General features: G+C 25.8%; 2 protein-coding genes across 2 annotated transcripts in view; both read right to left on the bottom strand.

The window, feature by feature from the left end:
• The window catches only part of LOC142326882 (uncharacterized), a 44,786-nt gene extending 36,716 nt beyond the window's left edge, over positions 1 to 8,070 (bottom strand). Inside the window, exons 1-3 of the mRNA XM_075369615.1 lie at positions 8,064 to 8,070; positions 6,508 to 6,774; positions 2,670 to 2,909 (exon numbers count right to left, since the gene is read on the bottom strand). Of these exons, the coding sequence (XP_075225730.1) occupies positions 2,670 to 2,909; positions 6,508 to 6,774; positions 8,064 to 8,070 (514 nt within the window). The remainder of the gene's footprint in view (positions 1 to 2,669; positions 2,910 to 6,507; positions 6,775 to 8,063) is intronic.
• Positions 8,071 to 10,479: 2,409 nt separating this feature from the next.
• The window catches only part of LOC142327116 (uncharacterized), a 462,885-nt gene continuing 448,002 nt past the window's right edge, over positions 10,480 to 25,362 (bottom strand). The window contains exon 4 of the mRNA XM_075369991.1: positions 10,480 to 11,106. Coding sequence (XP_075226106.1) covers positions 10,823 to 11,106 — 284 coding nt within the window. The 3' untranslated portion in view covers positions 10,480 to 10,822. The remainder of the gene's footprint in view (positions 11,107 to 25,362) is intronic.

Consider the following 25,362-nt stretch of genomic DNA (forward strand, 5'->3'; position numbering starts at 1 on the left):
GTTGTTCATGATTCAGAAAAAATGAATCATCATTCACAATTGATATTTTTTAATTGTAGTAAACATACTTTTCAAAACATGTAATTCCATGAAGAAAAAAAAACGTAGCTACAAAATTTACTTTACAATTATATTTTAACATAAATTATATTTTAACATAAATTATATTTTAATCATTTTCACTGAGTTATTATAATAATAACTTGAATGAAAAATGTAAGAAATTTATAAAAAGAGGTTAATTACTTCAAAATTTTTTATGCTATAATTGGAGAGCAAGGAAACAGTATTAGCTGATAGGCATTTCAATCATTAGGCTTATTAACACCAGATAGGAAACAGTTGCACTAAAATTCCCACCATGTTGCACTAATGATTCACTGGCTCATCAGTTTCCTGCCTTGGTGTGGTCTTAGCAGAGTCTGATCTATACTCACAGGACCCAAAATCAGTAAGAAGGGTAAATAGACAGAAATGATGATATATCTAAGAAGGAGCTGTAGCAAGAGGCAAACAAAAACAAAAATTTCAAAGGCATCAAATGATACAGCTGATGCCTTCATCAGCCAATCTGCCAATCTGTCTACAATCTTTCAAAATATTGAGAAATTTTTACCCTGCATGAGTGCTGCAGATTATTAATCAACAATTTTATGTTATCAGCTTAAATATATGCAATGATAAAAATCAGCTATCCTTCAGAAATTAAAGAGCTGACAAAGAACTCTCATCAAAACTGGCTGTTATGAAAAGAAAATCCTCGTCACCCTTGGTATTGTATGATATCTACAGATATTTAATTGTTATATACATCATTTATTCCAACAATCCCACTGTTGAGATGATGATAATAATAATAAGTATAATTATCTACTTTTTTTTTTATTTTAGTTTATCTGTGTCCTCTACTCCAAACCATATTTATGGTAATAAAAAATTGGCTGTATTTATATTTTAAAAATAAAACTCAATAAAAGGATAAAAAATTATAAATCTATAATTAAGGAAATCTCCTCCAGAGGAATGCTAATGCAGAGAAATTCAGGATAAATTAATTAATTAGATTCACAGATGGCCCAAAAACATTTACCTATATAATAAACATTAACTACTCACTATAAAAATTAGTAAATACTGAAATTTAATCATGCCAGAATACCCATAGTAATAAATAAAATTAAGTATTAATACTGCAGAACATCAATTGAGAATCCGTATCTAAATCTGTTTTACTGACAGCTCTTGTAAATACTCAAAATCCAAAGTCACTGTCCCAAGGATGATGTCATGTCTGAGGATTTCAAAAAATCTAAAGAAGACAAAAATTAAAATTTTGATTCTATAATATTAATAAATGTCAGCCGAATCCAAAAACTTGCTCTGGAGCATTATTTATGATAATTTGTTTAAGAAATTTATAACTCCGCGTGAAAATAGTAAAACAACTACTAGTATTGTTTTTACACATTAAACAGATTTTAAAAATAAATAATCATAACTGCATGGTTCTTTCCTAATAACTGGCATTCTACAGTATAATCTGAATACTGTATTAAGATCAGTAAATTCTTTAATTTTAATAATTCTGAATTCAAAATTAAAAAAAAAAGAAAAGTAAAACCATAATAAAAACTTTATAATTAGTAAGCAAAATTCAGATTTCTGTAATTATTATTCAATAAAACATTAAATTTTACCCAATTATAATATTTATAAATAAAAATATATGAACATGTTGAAAGCTCAAGAAGTCAAGATTTTGACAAGAAGGGTACATAACCATACCTAAAACAGTATTTTTTTTTTTTGGCTTGATATCATCACATAAGCTTGAAGAAGCTTGTGTATGGGATATGATATGGAAATGGAATTTTGTAGCACATGAAAAATGCCATACCTGACCCAGATTCAAACCCAGAACCTTCGGAGGCCTAGATGCTACCACTCGGAGATTGGCAGTATTATATAAATAAAAAAGCATGTTCAATAAAGTACTGATAAACTGTAATTCAAATTACAGTTTATCAGTCAGTTAATAAACTGACTATGTTTATTAAGTGATCATCTAAACTAATTATGGATATTATAGAAACAGAAAGATCATTTTAATAGTAGAGAACATTTCTAACAAATGTGATATAAGACCAAAAGGAAATCTGGCAATAAAGAAACTTTCACAGAAACATATAATTTAATGTAAAACAATTTTAATAGTTTAATAATTGTAGCTTATAAGTCCATGATAAAATCAGAAAAATATACAGCAAAGCAGTTAACAAAAGATTACACTTATTTTAAGACTAACTTTTAATTAATTATTCAATTACATAGTTATATTGTGCAAAACACAATATTAAAAATATTGTTTTTTTTTTTTTTTTTATAATATAACAAAAATAATTATCTTATTCAAGTTTTCTAATTACCCACAGATGAAACTGTTCCGCTGTTACCTCAGATACCTAGCATTCTATATGCTTCTACAAATTCAGATATAAATATATTTACAAAATTGATAAAGTTTAACAAAAAATGTATTTTCAGAACTAAAAAATGTTGATAAAAAATAGAAATAAAAACCAACACGATCAGAACTGACAAATATATTTATTAATTGATTACTCCATGTTTTTTAATTTCATGCGATCTCATATTATCTTTCCTTTTACATTTATAATCACAGTAAGAACACTGAAATTTTGGAAGTAATCCACATTCCCATCTGATATGTTTAATAAGACTCGATTGATGACTATAACGTCGCATGCACTGCCGACAACGATATTTCTTTCCTTTCGATTTAACCAAAATATTTTCATAAAAAGAAGCCACTAAATTCCCACTGGAGTTATCACTAATGCTGGTGATGATGTCAAGACCGTTGTCATTAGCATCATATTCAACATAATCTGAAAAATGTCAAAAGTTTTAATAATTAGAGAAAAAAAAAGAAAACAAAAACTACTGTTTTTGTTTCTCAAAATCTGTTAAGAGTTTTCTATATTTAATAAATAAGTAAAACAAATTGTTAGGGATGTAGGATGTAGAGGGTATAATGAAATGAAACGACTACCACTAGATGGGGAATCTTGGAAAGCTGCATCAAACCAGTCAAATGACTGAAGACAAAATAAATAAATAAATAAATAATTAGAAGTATTTTCAAAGAATTTTTTAAATTACACTGCCTCAACAGAGGCTGAGACCTAATTACAGTTTCATAATCCACGAACTCTCTAGTTATATTCTGACCTTTTCTGAGAGTACTTGAATTCTTAAAGACCAATAGTAAATAAAAACACAGTGATGATAAAAATGAAATAAAAATGTAATAATTAAATAAATAAAAGTAAATTTCCCATATTAAATAATAATAAATAAGGAGCTAAAAATTTGTATTAAACAACTGATGGCTGAAATGCATTCTATTAATGATTCCTTCATTTTAAAATTTTTATTTGACCAATTGTACACAGTATACATGCTGTGCCACAGAATCTATTAATATCTATATAGCAAGGCATTACCTTGCAACATCAACTGATCTAACTATAAATAAACTACAGTAAAAAAAGAAGAAAAAATGAACTTATTAAACAGCTTTACCCTTCTATTATCAGTTCTGTGTTTCTGACCAAATAGGTTATTCATACGAAGAAAGCTGGCATTAACAAAGAACAAGAGTAGAGAGGAACTACCTCTGGATTAATTCAGGGACACATTTCCTGTTTTGGTGGTGGCACAACAAACCTAATAGCTAAAGTGCCTGTTGGGTAAAGCCAGGTCTCCTAACCCCAAAAAAAGACTGATAATTTTGTACAATTTTGTAACTGATAAAGAAGAAAACAGTCTAAAATTCTGGTACATTAGTACTAATTACAACATGGACTACAAAACTAATTTAAAATTAATTTTAATTTGCTAATAATTCAAAAATCAAATAACTTCTAACTCACCACATTTTCTTCCATAAAATAGTAATATTAAAAGAAATACTATGACGAAAGAAAATATCAAGAAATATGAATAATAAAAGTAATGAGATTACTGTAATGCAGAGGTACAAAACTAGAGAAATAAACAACAAAATTTTTTTTATGGAACTAAATAACTTTCAGAAAATTGGCATAATTAAAATATATTAACAATAACTAAACCTGAAAGTAGTGCATGTTTTTCCTTTTGTGTAAGTGAATGTTTTATAACACATATCCATTGAATCTTTTGTCATTGGAAAACTTAGAACCAATAGTACTAATTTTTTAATTAATGTTTGGATTCAATATCATTTTTTTTAACATTATCATCATCTGAAAGCATGCAAAGATAATTTACACATTAGTTTTAAGTTTATATTATGCTAGTTTTGTGATAAAAAATTGCAGTAGCACGCAAATTGATCCACAGATAGTTGTTATTAAAAAAACAAAAACTACATCTGTGTAAACTGATTTAACAAGGTCAGTTTTTGTGGTACAGTCCATTTTTGCCATTTCATTTTAGACAACTGATAAAAAGTTGCTAATTTGGGTTAATTTCAGGAAAATTGCCTCAGCACTGGAGTAACTTGAATGTTACATTCTTTTAAGATTTTATTTGGCACCGCATCTTGTTGGAATTCTCTATCTCTGTAGGGAAATGTATCTAAAGCAGTATGTCAATACTGTCTTCAGAATCTTGATATGCTTATCATTTTTTGATACACCATTCACTTGCTCTAATTAACATGTCTTCAAATATGAAACAATCCAAAAATTGTTTTCTTTTTTTTGTAGGGTGTTTCTAATACACACAATTCTTTATTTCTAAAGATAAATAAGTGACTTTTACGAAACCAAAATATTTTTCCAATCTTATTTGGTCATTACTGATGTGCTTCGGTGCTCATCAGCCTTTTTTTTTTACGTATTACTGCAGTTAAGAGCTTTTGTCTGGCCAGTGATTTTTCCATCCACTGCAAGCAATTGTTCGATATGGATTGGTTATAACTCTTAATGTAAACCCATAGTAGACATTCAGTCAATTTAACTTTTTTCTTCACTCATGAATATCCCTGAGATGAAGTGATTTTCCTGAACCTGCTCTTACGTTTGGGTGAAAAAAAAAGACCAAGGTAATTAAACTCTTTTTTAATAATATCATTTACAGTAATAAGTACCTAACCAGAATCAAAAGCTTCTTGTGGTGTCACCAGTATGACACCATACTAGTGTCCGGAGTATATTAACACTCCAGGAAAAACCCTATTTTGGAATATTTTCTTAGAATTGCATCCTTTATTTCTCATAGAAAACAAAACGTATGAAAAATGTTGTAATGTAAACATTTAAAGCAATTTTTAATCTGTATCCAAATTAGGTAAACAAATAATGTAACCTCACATTACTCATACAACACAGAGAAGGGGTCTGGTGAACCAAAGCAGCCATAACATATAAAGAAAAAATTTTCCATGTTCTGACTAATATACAGACCAACTGAGACAGGATGCTAAAATAGAAAAAAAAATCTAATCAATACTAGGATACAACCATACCAATCATTCAAAATCAAAACAAAAGAGCCATAAAATTTTTAATAATAGTTATGATAATAGTATTAAAAAGAAATAACATTTTATCTTAAAATTTAATAATAATTTTCAAAAATTAAATATAAAAATATTATCTGAAATAAAATATAAATATCTTTCTCATAAAATATACATCTGATAACACTTACATAAAAATGTATAACAAATTTTATAGATTCTTTTTCAATATTTATTTATTTCAATAATATTATGTGATAAAATATTAATATTATATATATATATATATATATATATATATATATATAAATTAATCGGTATAAGCAATCGTTGAGTTTTATCTCAATACTGTGAGGTAAAACTTACTGTACCACAATGACAGCACTTATAAATAGTTTATTCCTTTTAAGATGCTCCTGTGTACATTGGTTTTTTGAATATTAAGAAATCAGTTAGAAATCCTTTAATGTTTTTTTTTCAGATATTTACAACAGTTATTAAAATTAAAAAAGCATACATGGTTATGTAAACATAAAAATGATTTATAAAAAAAATGAATATATAACATATGAATACATAATTAGAATATAATAATGTATGTTTAGATGAATACAATATGGAAATTAATTACATAATTTAGTCGATTTAGTTTGCACTGGTGTAAGCTTGATCAGTTTCATATGATTTGCCTCGGTAGTCATGGAAAAAAAAACTGGGAGTCTTAACAAAATTTGATTTGAAAATAAAAATTAAATGAATCGAAAACATAAATTTACAAGTTTGGTGTTAAAAAAAATAAACCATTATTTTATTAAATTATAAAATATTCATTAATTAAAAAAATAATTGTTATTGATGATTAATATCATTAAATTGTAATAATTTATGATCTTGTTTTGAACTATTTCTCCTATAACATGCTGTTTTATGACGAAGTAAACAATCTTTGCGATTTGTAATGAAAGAACAAATATCACACTGAAACTGTGGTGGTTTACCGCATTCATATTTAATATGTCTCTGAAGATGATGTTTATGTTTATAACTTTTTTTACAAGTATCACAAATAAATCTTCCATCAATAAATAGATACATTCCTCCTTCTCCACTATCTGAAGGATAAAAAAATTTAGGTCGTAACACTAATTCAACATAAGGATTATTTCTAATTTTGTTATTTAAGAAAACTGGATTTTCTAACTTAACTTCATTTTTATAGCTATTGATAATTTCAAACATAGAACCTGCAGAACAAAACAAAAACAACTTTATCAGCAAAAAAGAATAATAATAAAAATGTACACTGGAGAATAAACAAATTACATAAAATGAGCGACAAAACAAGAAGAAAGGTTTAAAAAAGTATGTTTAAAATAATTAGTTAATAAAAAGTCATAGATATTCTAAAATGTTTTTTAATTAGTTAAATGTATGCCATCATTAAATTATTTTATTAGTTATCTTATTATGGTTATAAAATTGTAAAGCTGAAAATTCAAATATTGATCTCAACAAATACTTCTACAGCAATTTTTATTTACATAATAAACAAAATTGTTGCTCAGACAACCAATACATTCATCACCAATCAATGCAGCAGCCAACTATTTAAAGACACCAAGAACCTGATTAATTCAACTAAAGGTTTTAAGGAATAGTTAAAAGGTATACAAATTTTAGAAACTTAATTTTGTCTTTTGAACTAAATAGGAAATACAAACAACGACATTTACAGTTTTATGATTATCTAATCACATTACATTCTGTTATCTAATAATAAAGTGCAGTTTTATTACAGTATATAATTTTAGAAAGATTAAGAATAATTACATTTAAAAATAAATAATATTACTGCATATTAATTAAAAACTGTGATGTGATGTTAAAAATAAAAACTGTAGTAATAATAAAAATGTATCTTTACTTACAGGTACAGTTTCTATTTTATATTTAAAAATAGAGAACTTCATTGTGTAAACATAATAAAAATTTCAAACATTACTAATGTTTTTAACATTTTGTAACATAAATTTATTTTGGTAATTTCTTATGGTAATTTCACTTTTATGGTAATGTCAGAACTGCTACATATGTATGTAACAGATTCTTACTCCTGTTAACAGCCCCAAAGAATTTTTATTTTATTTTTTATTATTATAATTTCTTCTCTTATTTTAATTGTCTTTCATAAGTTAATTCATTTTATTTTTCTATTTACTTATACTAGGACACAAATGAAACTTGATATGATAATTTTATTAATAAATGAATAAACAACCTATTGTAAATTGATTTTCTACTTTTAAATAAGATAAAAAGAACTGCATCTTTTTTTTTGTCCAGAGTGATAATGTCTATACAGTTTTATATTAAATATTTTTAAACAAAAATTTTGTATATATAATTTTAATGTCATTATCGTTTATTCTATTAAGTCATCATGGTACTTAATTTTTAAGCCCAGGGGATAAGTTCTTAAATATTGCTTCATTAGACATTTCTATTAAATTTAATTTGCGCTTAGCAAACAAACTTCTCATATTTCCTTTTATTTTTCTCATTTTTCTATTAATATTATTTTTTTAACTTTGTTTATTGAATTATTCTTTAACCATTCTTTACACTTAATATTTCACAAGCAGATTTCAAGTACATGCATTGCAAATATCAATTACCTTTTGTAATTATTATTCTTTACTCATTATTACAACAAAAATTAAAAAAAAATGTTTTTGCTGATCTGTATTAAAGTACACTGTTCTAATTAGCTTTAAATTTATAATAATATTTATAATATTTAAATTTTTGTAATAATTAATATTAAAACTGACATGACCAATATTAATTAAAGAAATATTTGAAAAAACAATAATACTGTTTTAAAGAAATTTATTGGAATGAGTTGTTAGGAATTATTCATTTTTAGATTTGTTCAGGAAGGTTCAACAATATAATTGTATCATTAAATTATTAGTTTTGAAATTATTCAATGACATCAGAACCTCTGAGAGTATATAAGCCCTAGTGATTGTCAGGAGTAACACACTTCCAACTTTCTCTCTCTCAGAAGATTATAACTTTGCCTCAGGCTCTCACTCTGAAGTCAAGACAGTTATGGATCATCAGAGGTAGGAACCAGCAAGGATATCCAAGGCCATAAGAGGACTGTCCACCTGCACAACTATATTATCATTCCTGATAGATTGGATTTTGACCAGTAGCTCTCAGGACAATGATTCTAGCCTGAATGACTTTGGGTGATACAGACAATATTATATATATATTTTTTATAATAATTAAAAAGATAATTTCACAAACATAATTTCATTTCCACAACCCTGGGAACAGGCCTATCCATTCAGCCACCAGAAGCTTTAATAAGAGGCCACTTCTTATTCACTTATTAAACTATCCTTTTTTGGTTTTAATTTCAAACTTAAGAATTTTTATAGTTTTTCTTTTTTTTCAATATTTATTTATTACAAATGTTCTAATTTTGATACAAAGTCATTAATTTTTATACTCACTAATAGATCTTTACAACAGACATTCATTTACAATTTTAAAAATAATCATACTGATTCACTATATGCAACCAGTTTATAACAATGCTTTCCACCTTAAAAATGAGAATCTAGATGAAGGATATATATTTATTTGGGGCAGAAGGACATCATGAGAGTCATGGCCAGTTGTTATCCTCACCAAACTTTTGCTTCTAGGATAGTCAGATATAATAGTTTCATTCTATACCAGGGAAGACCATCTTTTATTTTCCCTATACGACAGGAAGTATTATTGAGTAGAAACTCTGAATGTATTATTAATAAAGAGCTTTGCTGAATGATAACATAATATAGATGACTGCTGAAGCAAGATTTGTGCACCTTTTTTTGCCAAGAAATCAGCCTGTTCATTTCCATACATATCCACGCGAGATGGAATCCACTGAAAAATCACCTCCTTTCCTGCAACTTGTAACTGTCTAACTGAGGTCCATATATCTCAGATCTTTAAAGATGTTGGATGTTGGAAAGATGTGATAGCCAGAATAGTAGTTTTTGAGTTACAAAGAAAGATAGCTTTACCAAAGGGGTGTATTCATATAAAGAATTGTCAGAGGATAATATTGATTGCAACTGTCTTTCAAAGTTTGATTGGTATTTACCAATTGAATGATAAAAAAATAAGAGCTCACAGTACACTCCAGTACCAGAATTATTACTTTCCTGGCCAGAACACGAGCCATCAGTCTACACCCACAGCATTCCTTTATGGGGAACAGTATTTCCGTATGTTCCATGGAAATCTTCTGCCAGACATTGGGGTTAAAATCTTACTTCCTGACCTCCAGCTTTTGTACTTCATCCGTGTGGCTGTCACATGGTGCCAATTTAGTGAGCACAATGGTGGAAACAGAGGTTATACTTATGCTGGTGGGCAGAACCTTTCTCTTAAATTCTGTGACATACTGGAAGAAACCTTTTTGTGTTATCAAGTGACTCATTTTCTCCCAATAACTTTGCTAGAAACTGATGAAAGGCAGTCGAATAAGTTTTTCATATTGTAATACAGCCAGTTGCTACACCTCAGAATGTAGAGGAGTATTTTTTTTCAATATTAAAAAGTAAAATGTCATTTCAAAATTTAACTTCTTTCATTTATAATTTTTATTTTTTATACAATAAACATGTAATAATTGATATTTTATATCATCCACAAAACAATTTATTTTTTAATTAAAAATTTGACATCAAATCCCTTCGTAATTATTATTGTACTGGTGTATGACATTTAATTATGTTATTAACATAACAAATTCATATTGTTATATTCTTTTTATATATTGTAACATATTCTTTTCTACTGTGTTTACAATTTTTGTACAAAAATTACTAAAAAAATAACAATACTTCCAATGTGTAAGCAATGTGGTAAACAAAAATGTTTTGATAACTAGATTTAAAAAAAATGACTAATAGTATTATTTAAAATTTTATTATTCAATTTAAAAACACAATAATAAACAATCAAGGTACTTCAGGCACATATCTTGCCAATATTAGGTAAATACAAGGATGCGTATGTATTATTTTATTTATGAAATTTAAGGTAATACCTTCAGATAATTTGTTTAATCTTTATTTTTGTGAAACCGTATATTGTAATGAATGAAAATAATTAATTACATTTTTTTTTGTAATTAGATATTGATTTAAATATCTTAAATATAAGTTTAGATAAATATTTAAAAAATGAATGTTTATTATTTTTTAATATCAATTTAATAATTTACAAAAATGTAAATGAACTAGAATTTAGCTGTCTGATTTTTTGTTCCACAGAGTCTTTTATATTTGCATGTTTAAACCATATATGAGATTTTAAATTTGTTTTTTGTTTTGCTTTGAAAGAGCAATATTGGCATTTAAATTGCGGTTCTACACCGCATTCATATCTTATGTGGCGAATCATGTTTCTTCTTTGTGTATATGATTTATAACACTGTGGACAAGTAAATCTGCCTGAAATATAAATGTCATCTTCTGATGAATGTGTTTCCTTCATCACAGTCTCTGAAACATAATAGAATAAAAATATTAGCTAAATTTAAACCTCAATTTGCATAATGACAATATAAAAAAAAAGAAAATCAGACAAGACTTTAGTACTAAATCATAGCATTTTCCTTTGCCAAACTCAATAACGCTTTTAAGTAAATCTAAAGAAAAATTTATTTTTAAATATACAAAAATACCAACTATTAAAAGATCTTGGAATGTTTACAAAAAAAAAATGTAATTAGTCATATGTCACATAGTACAATCTGATCTACAAGAGTGCACGTTTACTCCCAATAAAAGTTTTTCACCAGCTTTTAGAAAATATATATCACTAAACACAACTAATATAATATTCCCCCACTGGAATATTTCTAATTTAAAGATGTATTTTTTCAAAATGGCTTTTAAGCATTTTATATTTTTAATTTTATTAGAATAACTAATTAGCAAGGCTCATTCTGTGTATTCATTTTTAATAATTTGAAAATTGTTCTGGTTAAAATCAAGATGTATAATAAAATAAATATACAGAATGACTAAATTACACGACAAATCTCAGGAAAAGATTCTGTAGCCAAAAATAAGAAAAATGTTCATATAAACATAGGTCAGAAAACGGTTCATAAGCTAGTTTCAGCTCACGAAACATTTAGCCCTGCTTTCTGCTCCCTCTGCGAAATTAAACCATACTAAAATTCTTGGGGTACAAATTGAAGGGTAAATTTGGTGCTTCCTAAGAAATTAAATTTTATCTAAGAAATTGAATAAAAGTGGTCACAGATCTCTATCTCACTTAAAATTTAAGAAAAATGGGGTAAAACACGAAAATGTTTTGTCAGAAAATACATTTTTTTTGGTTGAATAACTTTGTTAATTTATCAATAATTAAATAAAAATGTCTAATTTACTTTGTACAGAATTTAATTCCAAAAAAGACTTATGTAAATATCTTTTATTAAAATTAAACACAAATTTTAGAAGTTAAACTTTGGTTAGAAACAAAACACACAAACTGGATCAGAAAAGTGATATGATTTTATACAGAACAATTCACACAGAAATGCTAAAAATTATAAAAATAAATTTGAAAGACATCCTTCTAAAACATATTAAAAATTATTTTTTTTTCATAGGCTGGCAACAACTCACAAACAATTACATTTAGTGTTTAGGTATCTTTGAATATTGATTATCTGAATATTCATTTGAGCAATGTTTGTGTGTTATTGTTCGGTCAGTCATTCACAATGGGTGATACCACAAATTTGTTTTCATTTGGAGAGTTGACAGACATGTTGTTAAATGCCAATGCCGAAGAAGCAGTATTGAATGTGATACAAATATCTCCCACCTCAAGAAGGTTGTCACATCGCTTTCATATTAAACAATCAAGTGTGTGGTGAACATTGTGGGAGTAACAATTATACCCATTTCATACAAATGTGGACAACAATTATTACCACCTGATTCTGATAAACGGATGAAATTCTGTCAATAGTTAATTGGAAAATGTGAATGTCATTCCAATTCCCAAAGTAATAATTATTGATGAATCCTATTTTACAAGAAATGGCATTGTAAATCATCAAAACACTTGCACTTGGGGAAAAGAAAATCTGCTTGAGACTGCTACAAGTCATTTCCAACAAACTGTTTCGTTTAATGTGTGGTGTAGTCTTCTTGGTGATAATCTCATAGGCCCATTTTTCTTACCACCAAGGCTCAATATAGAGCGGTACTTGCATTTTTTCAAATCAAAGGAACTCTTGGAAGATATTGCACTTGCAGATATGGTTTTTGAATGACGGTCCACCTGCTCACTATTGTCGTGATGTGACGAATCATTTAAAAACACATTTAGTAAGCAATGGATTGATCGAAACAGAACATAAAATGGCCACCTCGATCTCCCTAGCTCATGCCAGTAGACTTTTTTCCTTTGAGGTTATATGAAATTGTTACACTATTCCGCTCCTATTGGCACACCAGAAGAATTGAGACATTGTATAATAGAAGCTGCAGCTAGTATTAAGAATAATAATGATGCTACTAGATGTGCCCAGCTAGCATGGATTTGCAAAGCTGAACTATACATTGAACAGAATGGCGGCCACATTGAGCAACTGCTTTGAAGAAATGTTTGCAGTTTTATCAAGTAACCATTTTAATAATTAATCATTTTTAGAGAAATAAAAAAGTATATGATTTTAATTTTTTAAATCTATTTTTTATTCATTTTTTCTGTCATCGATAAGTTTTCTATTTGTTTTCATTTACATTATGTTGTTCAAACATGGATGAAAATTGTTCTGTTAAAATTCATATCACTTTTCCTATCCAGTTTCTATCTTTTGTTTCTAATCAAAGTTGATTTTTTCAAATTTAGTTTAATTTTAATATACACCATTTACATAAATTTTCTTAGAATTAAATTCTCAACAATTTTGACTAGAAGTTTTTGTTTGTTTATTGGTAAATTAACAGTTATTTTATTCCAAACCTAAAAAAATGTATTTTCTGACAAAACCTTTAAGTGTTTTACCCTGTTTTCCTTAAGACATAAGTGATAAAGAGGTCAGGAAACATTGTTATTCAGTTTCTTAGATCAAAACCATAAGAAAGCATCAAATTTATCCCTTGATTTGTAAACCAAGAATTTTAGTATGGATTAATTTCACAAAGGAAGCAGAAAATAGGACAAAATGTTTCATAAGCCGAAATTCACTAATGAACCTTTTTCATAAATGAAATTTTTTTCTTATTTTTGGTTAACAATTACCTGTAATTATATCATAAACCAGGTTTTATGGTCAAAAATTCTTTTAATTTCCTTTTTAAATAACACAATCAATCATTTAGGTTGGTGATTTGAATAATCACTGATAACTTTGAAAAAGAAACTTGTGATGGAATATTATCAAAGTAAAGTGTTAATATAAGTAAGTATACTTACAAAATATCCATAATGATCAGTTGGATTCACTTAATGAAACTCTCATGAAACACTCAGTCTGAGTCTGGATTAAACTGTAACTGTACTAATTACGGCCTGTTATTAGTAAAAACATCATTTACATACAGATCATTCCCCTTCCATATACAATAGTAAACAATATCTTTATCCTCAGGAAATTTTTTGTTGAATTCCACAAGACTAAAACATTTTTATGTTTTTAAAATGATCTCTTTTGAATACTAGGAAAACCTGCAGGCTGTTTTCTTTTGAGTACAGGGAATAACCTATAGGTTATTCAACAAAAAAATTAGAATGTACTTATACATAAACTGTGTTTAATTAAAAGTAATTACTAGTAGTAGGGCATAATGTAATATAATGATTATGGAAGAAGACTAATTAAGAGCCTATTCCTCATTCCTAATTAAGCCTATTCCTCATATTATAAAAATACATGACCGTTAGACAATTGTATTGTCATATATAGATTTTACTAATTAACAATATATATAACACCACCACCATCACTAAATTTGATAATTTTAATGCACAAAAATCTCTTTTTTATTACTTAAATTTTTTTATTACTATAAATTTCAAAAATTTTATAAATATATGATAAGTTTATTATTTAATTCAGGTACATAAAAAAAATATTGTATATACTGTTATTTTAATTTATACTGATAAACTTTATTTTCAGCCAACATTTTAGATTTAAAATATCTGAATTAATAACAAATCGGAATTTTTTAAATCTTTTTTCTTTCTTTGTCCTGTTTTAGCTACGGGAAATTCATATATAACAATTTATTATGCTAAAGAAAAATATATAGCATTATAAGGATTTGGTATTTATATTTTTTGGTTTTGTTTTACAGTAGCATTACTGTTATAATCTGCCATCATATTTTTTCATGGTCTTAAAGATGACAGATCAGATGTGAAGAACTATTTGTAGCAATTATTTATTTTTACAGTGAGTCAAGCCAACATAAATTGTTAGAATTTTTTTGTTTATAGTCTTGTTATTTACAATTTTTAATAAATAATTAATATATAATTGTTTATTAATTAAAAATATAAAAATTGATATAATATAAAGAAAAAGGAAAAAAGAATTAAAATATTCTCATAATTAATGTACTTTCTTACACAGTATCATATATATATATATATATGTTAAATCTTCCATATTAAGGAATATAAATATATATATATATATTCCTTAATATGGAAGATTTTCGATCCAATTCCATACTAAGTACAGCCAGAATCTTACATCAGGAAAGGCAGAAATTATGAAAAATTAATATTAAATCTTTATGGAATTCAGGAGACATTACGTTATAGATAGGATTCCACTGAATCCAGATTAACACAATTTATTCATTAAAAAAAAGAATATATTATTCAATAAATTTTATTTACCCTATTCTTCCAGAATAACAGGTTTTCCTCGTGAACAAAGAAGGACATTAACTGCAATCTTTTTTTATATTAATAAAACTCTAATATTTGATGATAATTAGTAATTTCAATTGAAAAAGTTTGTAAAATTGTAATTAGAATATATCTATTCATATTATAGGAAAACTATGACTGAGTACAGGAAAGTATTCTAAAAAGAGAAGCACTAAATATGAACATATTTAGTAATTTCTGGTTTTCTATTCAGAAAATGTTTCTTATATTTTGTTAATAGGAAAAATTATTATCAAAAAAATGCTGCAGACCAAAGAAAATTCTATGATAATTGAAATTACCATTGAATTGACTATTTAAATTTGGAAGTTTACAAATAGATGATGACAGTTTGAAAACATCACTGATTATTTATTACTAAGCTTTTTATTGCCAATGCATAATGAATTACAGAACAAACATCTTATAATATATATATATATATGATTTTATTCCTTCAATTCTTCATTGAAAAGGAAATAATTCTGCTTTTTAAAATTTTTTTTTTAATATTTCTTATTAACACAAAAAAAAATCAAAAGAGGTAATATAAAATTATATAATTTTATAAGAAATTATTCTAAAATTTAAGGTTTTGATGAAAAATGTTTCATTGAAAATAAAGTCAGTATCTATGATTTAAAACAACTTTTATTAGTTTAACAAAATAAAATACAAGTAAACAACATTCAACTTATATATACAGTAACAATATAAAGAAATGGTAAATCAATTTATACTATATACTGTATTAATAAAAGATTGTTATGTTAAGCGAACATTTGTAATTTAAAATTATACCTATAATACATATATAATGAAGAAAAAAGCCGTACACTTTACATTGAATCTTGCAGCAAGTCCCCTTTATGATGTGTTAGTGTGTTTTGTATATAAGATAGGACAGGGAAATAATGAAAGAGTGGAGTTTAAGAATAGATGTCTTTTTAACACCATCATCAAGTTAAAGGAAGATTTCAATTCTACATGTTTTATTGCTGACATTAAAAAAAGTAAATAATTACCTGATGATGTATTCTAACACTAGTTCCTTGCTAAATCAAAAGTGTTCTTCCACTGAACCAGCCCAGGCTTTTATATTTATGAATATAATAAACACAAAAAATTTATATATATATATATATATATATTATGATTTAATTAGTATAAACTAAAAGTAATAATTTATAGTGAAAAAACTATTTTTCCAGTATTAATAATGTAACACACCACAACCTGTAACTAATAAACCAAAAATAAAAAAAATAACTGAAAAATAAAACCACTACAGTAACTGTTGAAACCATTAAAAAAAGGTTAAGTATGTTAATTAATGAAATAAATTACACATAAACGTAAAGATCTATTACATACTTATTCAAACACATAACTACTGTATGAATGGTATAATGTGCATCACCCATAAACAACTTTAAACATTTCATACATTAATCCATATTACATGAATAATTTTGTTTTTTTAAAAGGCATTAAAAATACATACATAAATTTTTTTAAAGACTGCTAACTGAATTATAGTAAACAGAGCCACTTTTTAAATTTTTTCTTATTACTTTAAATATTTTTCAAGGAAAATCAATCGATCATAACATAATCTGTGCAAAGCAAATAAAATAATTTTTTGTCATATATGCAGAACTGCCTCGTGTATAAAAGGGATAAAGTCTTCCATATACAGAATCATAAAGAAAATTATATTTTAAATGACTTAAGGTCCCAATACATTTAAGAAAAAAAAGGAAATAATTTTTGTAACTATATATAATATTAATATGAAAAACTTAACAAGAAAAAAAGGACTATCGCTTTTGGAATAAAGAAATTAATATTTTAAAACGATTAAAGAATGAATTTTATAACAATAAAAGTTGATAATAATGATAGAATATTGGACATGAGTTACAATAGTTAACTACAAGAGTATTATTTCAAACTAATTAATGAATATCAATTTTTCCCATTTGGTAACCACGATTGTCCATTCATTTAATCTAATCATGTGATAACTTATACAGTCACTGGGTTCGATCACTATTACAACTGTTCTGGGCAGTGGAAAGACTTCATTCAACTCACTTAGAAGATAAATAATGAATTTTTTAACAATTAAAAATTCACATATAAAATAATTTTTTTCAGTACTTTTGTTACTGCAGTAAAACACTTATCAGTTCAGATTACTTTTATAAGTTTGAATTAAGATTTACCAATATTAAACTAATTAATAAAAATGCTATTTTGCATTAATGCAGTTTAATAAAATATTTTCATAGTTAAGAATTATATAATACAATCTAAACAAAAAAAAACTGTGCTCTTCAATGAATTACATGCAATTAAATAATACAGATGATGAAATGGTCTATCTTATGGTAAAACAATAACAAATAAAGTAATAAAATAATGACTAAAAACAATATAATCCATGCAATACTTATGCCCCGATTAAATAATTCCCATAAAATAATCCTTAAATAAAAAAATAAATCCCTAATAAACAACATTTATCGAAAGCCATAAGTTATAAATCTAAAAACATAAATATAAGAAAATATTATTATGAATATATAACTAATAAAGATGAACTTTTATTTATTATCGGGTTATATATGACATTTCATAATGAAAATAATGGTATGATTAAAACATTACGTACTAATTTAATTAAAAAGAAAAAAATTGCAATACATTTCTATGAAATTAAATTCTAATATTATATAACTTTATATAGAAAAATATTATATAATCTGGTATATCTTAAAATATATACACACATATCAGCAGCACAATACATAGGTAACATTCATATTATGTCAAACACAATCTGAAATGAATTTCTTCAAGCGAAAGTTACAAGTATTTTTTTCTCAAGGCAAAATATATTATTTATTTTTGCAAAATATGGAATTCGAAAATAAATCATGATGACATTGAAATGCTTCAGTTTTTAGGCCAGATCATTCAATGAGATCAAAAATTCATTCACAAGAAACTTAACACTATTTCTGATCGCATATAAGAAGTGAAGGCAATCATATGACTGAGGAAAGGTTAGTGATCAGTAAACCTACCAAAAATTCTGAATGTACTTTTCAATTACATCATACTACAGTTAGAGATTGTTACTGTGCACATTTATTGTTTATTGATGATTTTTAATCAGCAACAGTTTACAGTTTATTCATACATCCTTTATCATCCACCTTTATATATGCCACTGACATAGACATAAACATTGTGCAAATTTCAATATTTAAACCACAAATGTTTCAATATATAATAAATATTTAAAAAAATCATGATTGTAAAAAATATATTGATATAGTTTTATTTAATATGGAGAACTAAATTTAAAAAAAAATATAGGTAACAATATAGTTGGCTGAACCAAGAAAAGAAAACAGGAAAATAATCATGCAAAATATCAAATTTAAAAAAAAATTCCTGTATAAAAATCATTTTTTAAATTGTTTTTTAATATTAATTCTGTATATAAGCTTGAAGCTAATGTCATTGGAATATGAAATGTAAATTTGGTAACATATAAAAAATGCCACATCTGACCAGGATTTGAATCAAAGACTTTCGGATGAAAGATTGACAGATTACCACTCCATCATAAGATCAACAATATTTAATAAAAGGAGTGGTGATATTTAATATTAGACTTCTACTAAATATGCTGAATTCATTTTCATTTGGTCAATTGAGTTGTTAACTGTATTACTTATCAGAAATAAAAGCTTTTCTGGAATGTTGCTAGATTCAGGTTCAATTATAATGAAATTTACATAATTATATATTTGAATGCCGCAGTTAATGATATATTCTATATTCAAGATTGACTTAAAAACACTAATCAAAGTACTGATTAAACTTAAACCTGAAAATCTTAACTTTTAATCTTGAAATTTTAAAATTGAAGCTTAACAGTTCCTGGCTTAATTTTTTATTACGCTGTACACCATATACATTGCAGGCTCTACACTGTAAAGGGAGGAGGGTAAGATATACAGTATATATGAATACCAGTATATATATAATCTCTTTCTTATATCTTAAACATTTTTTCTGTCATTATTATTTATTTTGCAAAAAAAAATTAATCACCTCCTCCATGTATATATTGTGACTTCTTTTCACTAGATGGACTGAAGGAGCCAGGCATGATTATATACTATTTGAAAATGTAACATTGAAAAATAAGCAGATTTTAGTAGTAAAATTCAAGAATGAAAAGTGAAAAAATATTCTATATTGAAGTCATTTACAAAATAGTTATCTAAGTAATAACAATAAAAAAGTATAAGTAATTATTTGAATCTATTTAACTAAAATGCAGTGTTTTTAAAATTCAAATACAATGGTTACATCAGGACTGGATATTGGCTAAAAGAGAAACCTTGATGGGTATTTGTTAAGTAAATATAAAGGGGAGTTTTAAACAATTAGGTGATTACAATACAAATTTATGAACATAAATGTCTACTTCCTACTATTAATTACAGAAAAATAAATATTAAAATTAAATAAAGTATTATTTACATCTATAATGGTACTTGAAAAAAAAAAAGTAGAATAAAATATGTTGAAGAACTAAAAAATTAAAAAAACAATATATTTTATATAACTTTAAAGTTAAAGAAATTAAAAATTTGTAAAATATTTTTACACATAATTTTAAGGGATCCTAGAGATCAAAAATTTTAAATGAAATGTATAAATTTTAGTTTAGCTAGTTATATTATACACCTATTAATTAAACCAATTCCTTGAAATTGACTTCCAGCATAGAAAATAATATCCAAATTTAAATTGTTAAAATTAGATAAAAAAAAAAAATAAAATAAAATATATTTTTTTCAAACCGACCAGTACAAACAAATTAGTATTAACTTCTAATAACTTAAACTTTCCTTAAACTTTTAGTGTCATTTTAAAAGTGAAAGCTAAAATTAAGCTAAGTACAATACAATGTAAAAAAATATGAGTTACCCTATTACAACTAATCTAAATAATAATGATAAATTTTGAAATAGAAAGGTTTAGAGCAAAACAGGATAAAAAAATTAACAATGCGTAAGAAGGATTTGAAAAATTACATTCCTAGCTCAGCCACCAAAAAATAAAAAATAAATTGTAACCATAATTAGTTAAAAGGAAAAAATACCATTTGTAACATCATAATTCTATAAAAAAATTGTCATAAACAATATGATCTAAGAATGCAAACAAGCTACATAAATATGAATATGTCAATTCTTAATACATAACACATTTTTATCAGTGAAACATATCATTGTAAATGTTTTACAATCATGTTTATAAAAGCGTAACATAACACTAATAAATCATGATCTGTTTATAAAAACACAATAATATTTAATAAAAAAATAATGCAATGAATACATAAGTAAGGTTAGCTTAGCTTATTAGTTTAATATTTATAATTTAATACACATTATTTCAGCAGCTGAACAACTTCTTTTCATTCAATAATAAAATTGTAACATATGAAAATCAATATATTCAAGAATAATTATTACTTGTAAAAGATTTTTTTTTTATTAATTTATATACTAGTTATAACTATAAACTTTTTTCAAAGTCAATAAAACAAACAAAAGTATATGCAAAATAAAAAATCAAAACAATAAAATTTAATTAATTAATTTACGTATGCATACATAATTTTTAGACGCTATTGCACTTAAAAACTACACCTAAATACAATCTGCAAAAATTAAATAGATTGTCAAGTTCATTAATGAAAATTGTCCCTGAAATAATATACAGTGCAACGGTTGTCACTTATTACCATTAATACAATGGTCAAGTTAATTACATACTATATACTAGATATTTAAGTGCTTAGTTACAAGATATCATTGTAATGAATAATCCTATTGATTGAGCATGCATAATTTGATTAAAAAATAATGTAAATAAATGAAACTTAAAATAAAAAACTTCAATGATTTTAAAAGTACATGATAAGGTTATGTAAATATATTAAAATTAAAAATAATTAAGAGTAAAATTAAAAAGTCTAAATGGTTTAAGAATTATTCTTAGTACATTACGGCCAGAATAAAATTACTTTTTGACAGATAATGTGAAAAAGGAAGTATAAGGGTACAGAAACGAAACTGTTCAGCATATGTAACATAATATCAACTAGTACACACCAATCATCTTTTTAGACATTTTCCTCTTCTGTATTATAATTTTGAACATTTCAGAGCAATTTAATTCTTGCTGGAATGTACTAATATTATTAAAAAAATGTTAAATAGTTGCTGGTGTTTACTTTTACCATAAAACAGAATGAACCATATGCATAGCTAAAAATAAATAAATAAATTGTATTTTAAATCTACTTACATCTGCTTTTTTTTTATAGAACTCATTCTACGACTAAAAAATTTATTATTAATCTTTAAGCAAAAACGAGAGAAATCGTTCATGACATATTTTATGATTTTGCTTTTACCTTAAAATAGTTTTTCATACAAGTTTAACTAAAAACGATATTTCTGAAGTATCCTGCAGAAACATATAATATAATATGTCTCTTCATATAATATTCAATTATAAGATAATATGCTACTATAAATCTCAGAAAAATAAAATCAAATGAAAAGTAAAATACCCAAACGCATGTAACTAAAAAATGATTAAAAATACTAAATCAATTAGAAGATTAAATGATTCATAACTGCCGGTACTGAAACTTATTTACAAAAATTACAATTTCCATCCTCATTACAAGCTTCATGATGTTTATTAGTAGTGCAAATTGTCTGATGTTTTTTGAATGAATATTTAATTTTGGTAGTAAATCCGCATTGACAACTCAAAGTTTCAGCTGTAGCTTCGCATTCATTTTTAATGTGGTACTGTAAATGTTTAAGACGTTTAAAATGTTTAGGACAGTTCGAGCAATGAAATCTATCATCATCACCAGGAGTATATTTTACAGAAGTTGCTGGCTTTTTATTATTTTTAATTTTAGTTATGTCATAGCTGACTGAAGAGCTTTCATTTTTATTTTCAACAGATACCTGCGGCGATATACCAAATGAAAAATGATTATGTATTTTCTCTTCATGATGTTTCATTTTATTTTTCTGATTAGACCTATAGCTACAGTAAGAACATCCAAATCGAGGTACTTTACCGCACTCATATTTTACATGATACTTCAAATGACGAATATATTTAAAAGTGCGAACACAAGTCGGACAAGGAATTCTCCCTTCATCTTTATTGGCGGCAGTTTTACCAGAAGCACGAGCAGACTTAGATTTAGATTTAGTATTCTTCTTTCTATTTGAATGTTTTAATTCATGATGCTTCTCTAATTCCTCAGCGGTTGTTGTTTTAAAAGGGCATTTAAAACATTTAAGTGTAGCAACGCAGCATTCATTTCTCATATGAATTACCCATTCAGTTCTCGAAGTAAATATTCTAGAACATCTAAAACACTTAATCCACATGTTTTGTGACTCATTTGCCAAATAAAAACCTTCACTACTATCATTATATTGAAAATTTATTTTAATATCTTCTTCCTCTTCATCATCCTCATTATCATTATCATCATCATCCTCATAATCATAGACTTCACCTTGCTCCTCTTCCTCATCATCTGCCCAAACTTGAACATCAGGAGTGACATAAATATAATTAGGACCTTCCTCATCTGCAAACCAACAATTAATTGTTAGAAAATGAGAACATAACATAATGAAAGTATTAACAATAAATATAATAAAATAAACACTAATTAAAATGAGTGATGATGGTTACCATAAAATGAAAATTATCTTACTGTACAAAATACTGACCGGAGTTACAAAGGTATGTAAATTGTTTTGTAAATTGCAAACTGCTGTAAAACAAGAATCTCTAATGGTACAATTAACAACATTAAACATCAATAATAGCAATTAACTATTAAATCATCAGTCAACTAATTTATTTAATATAAAACTGTAGAAGCATACAATAATAAGATAAACAAATACATACAAGACACAAAATATCAAATGACTAATAATAAAATAAAATTTTGTTTGTAATAATCATAATTAACACAGCATTAACATAATGTAATAAAACAATACATGCAACAGGTTCAACGTAAAATACTTATTTTTTTTAGTACTTTTCAATAGAATATATTTTAAGCAGCTTTTTAACAAAGAGTATAATGTCTAGCTTACAATAAATATATGTTGTATATGTGCATAAATAAATTTAATCAATGACACAAAATATAAACATTTACAAAACGTTTCCTTATAGAAATAAAGATGAAATCGATGAAATATATTTAGAATAATTTTAATAATCACATAGCTTGAAAATACTTTACTGTTCTGTTAAAAGCAGATACAGCTGTAGAATTTATCACTTCATAAATCGTAATAAAACTAAATTAAGATCAATTCTACAGTATTATCATCATTTATTTTCATAAATTAGTTCACTGATCTGCTCTAGTTTCAGAGAAACATTGGTCTCCTTATTTTTTTTTCCATAGGGATACATATGTATGTGAATATCAAGTACTTCCAAATATTTGGTTAGAAAGAATTTGGAACTCTGTTAATTAAATAGAATTCTAAAATATTTTCTGAAATAGGACACCATACAAAATTTTTTTAATCCAACAAAGTTAACAGATGATTTAATACAAGTAAATAGATATTTTATTTTTATCACCAAAACTAAATGAAAATGAAATACTTTTTACAAAAAACCCAAAACTTAAAAATAAAAATTATGTTATATATAAAAACATAACCTTGTTATTTCATTCAGCAACATAACAATATGACAATGCTTTAAAATTATTAACTGAATTGATTCTTCCAAAGAACCTTTGTAACTAATTTTCAGCACCTTCTTCTGGGGAGTGTTCAGTAGCATTTTTGTTAATGGAAAACACTCGCCCTAGCTTGTAATTAACAGGTTCATCTGTTTCCAGTCTTTTAGCTGAATATTTTTATAACAGTTTGATAAAAATATTCACACATCACAAAATGAATAAGATGAGACAAAAAATTATATTGGGTAAAGCTATATTGGATCATTAGAAAAATTACAGAAAGTGTGATATCCATCAACAAATTATTCCATATACATTTCAATACAGAATATGAACATATAAAATCAGTTCCTTATCTTATCATATCCAAAACAACTGACAAATACCACTGAAAACATACACACAACCCACAAGATGTGATCTACCATTTATTTATAAAGCATCTAACCCGACACATTATTTACATTAATTACCGTGCATTTTTTATAGCTGAAATAACTCAACACAATTAAATATCTTGTATGTTCATAGCTACTTACCAGCACTTGCACACAACCAAATGCAAGCATGCCTATTTTCAGAAAATATATAACGCTAAGATTCATCAAGAAACCACGATACAAAATTACAAATCATTTTTCACTAAGCTTTTTTGTTTAGTTTGTCAACAGAATAACAATGGGTTGCTGTGTTTTGTTGGCACAAAACACAGCAACCCAAGAGAATAGAAATTGAATTGCAGTTAACTGTTTGTTGATTGTTGTAAATACTGTTAGATATTTTTAACAACGCCCATAGTTGCAAGGATAAATACAGCAACTATACACAGCAGAGCCAATATTTGAATATCACCTCATAGAAACATGATACATACACAATCACCAGGACATACAAATTCTATAAACTGCAAATAAAAAAACCACTATCTCAACATACTTGAACAATTTATAAAATTTGCAAAAACACTAAATTTCATAAAATAACAGAATTT

Source organism: Lycorma delicatula, chromosome 6 (assembly GCF_047948215.1).
Source record: "Lycorma delicatula isolate Av1 chromosome 6, ASM4794821v1, whole genome shotgun sequence".
In the NCBI taxonomy this organism is placed as follows: domain Eukaryota; kingdom Metazoa; phylum Arthropoda; class Insecta; order Hemiptera; family Fulgoridae; genus Lycorma; species Lycorma delicatula.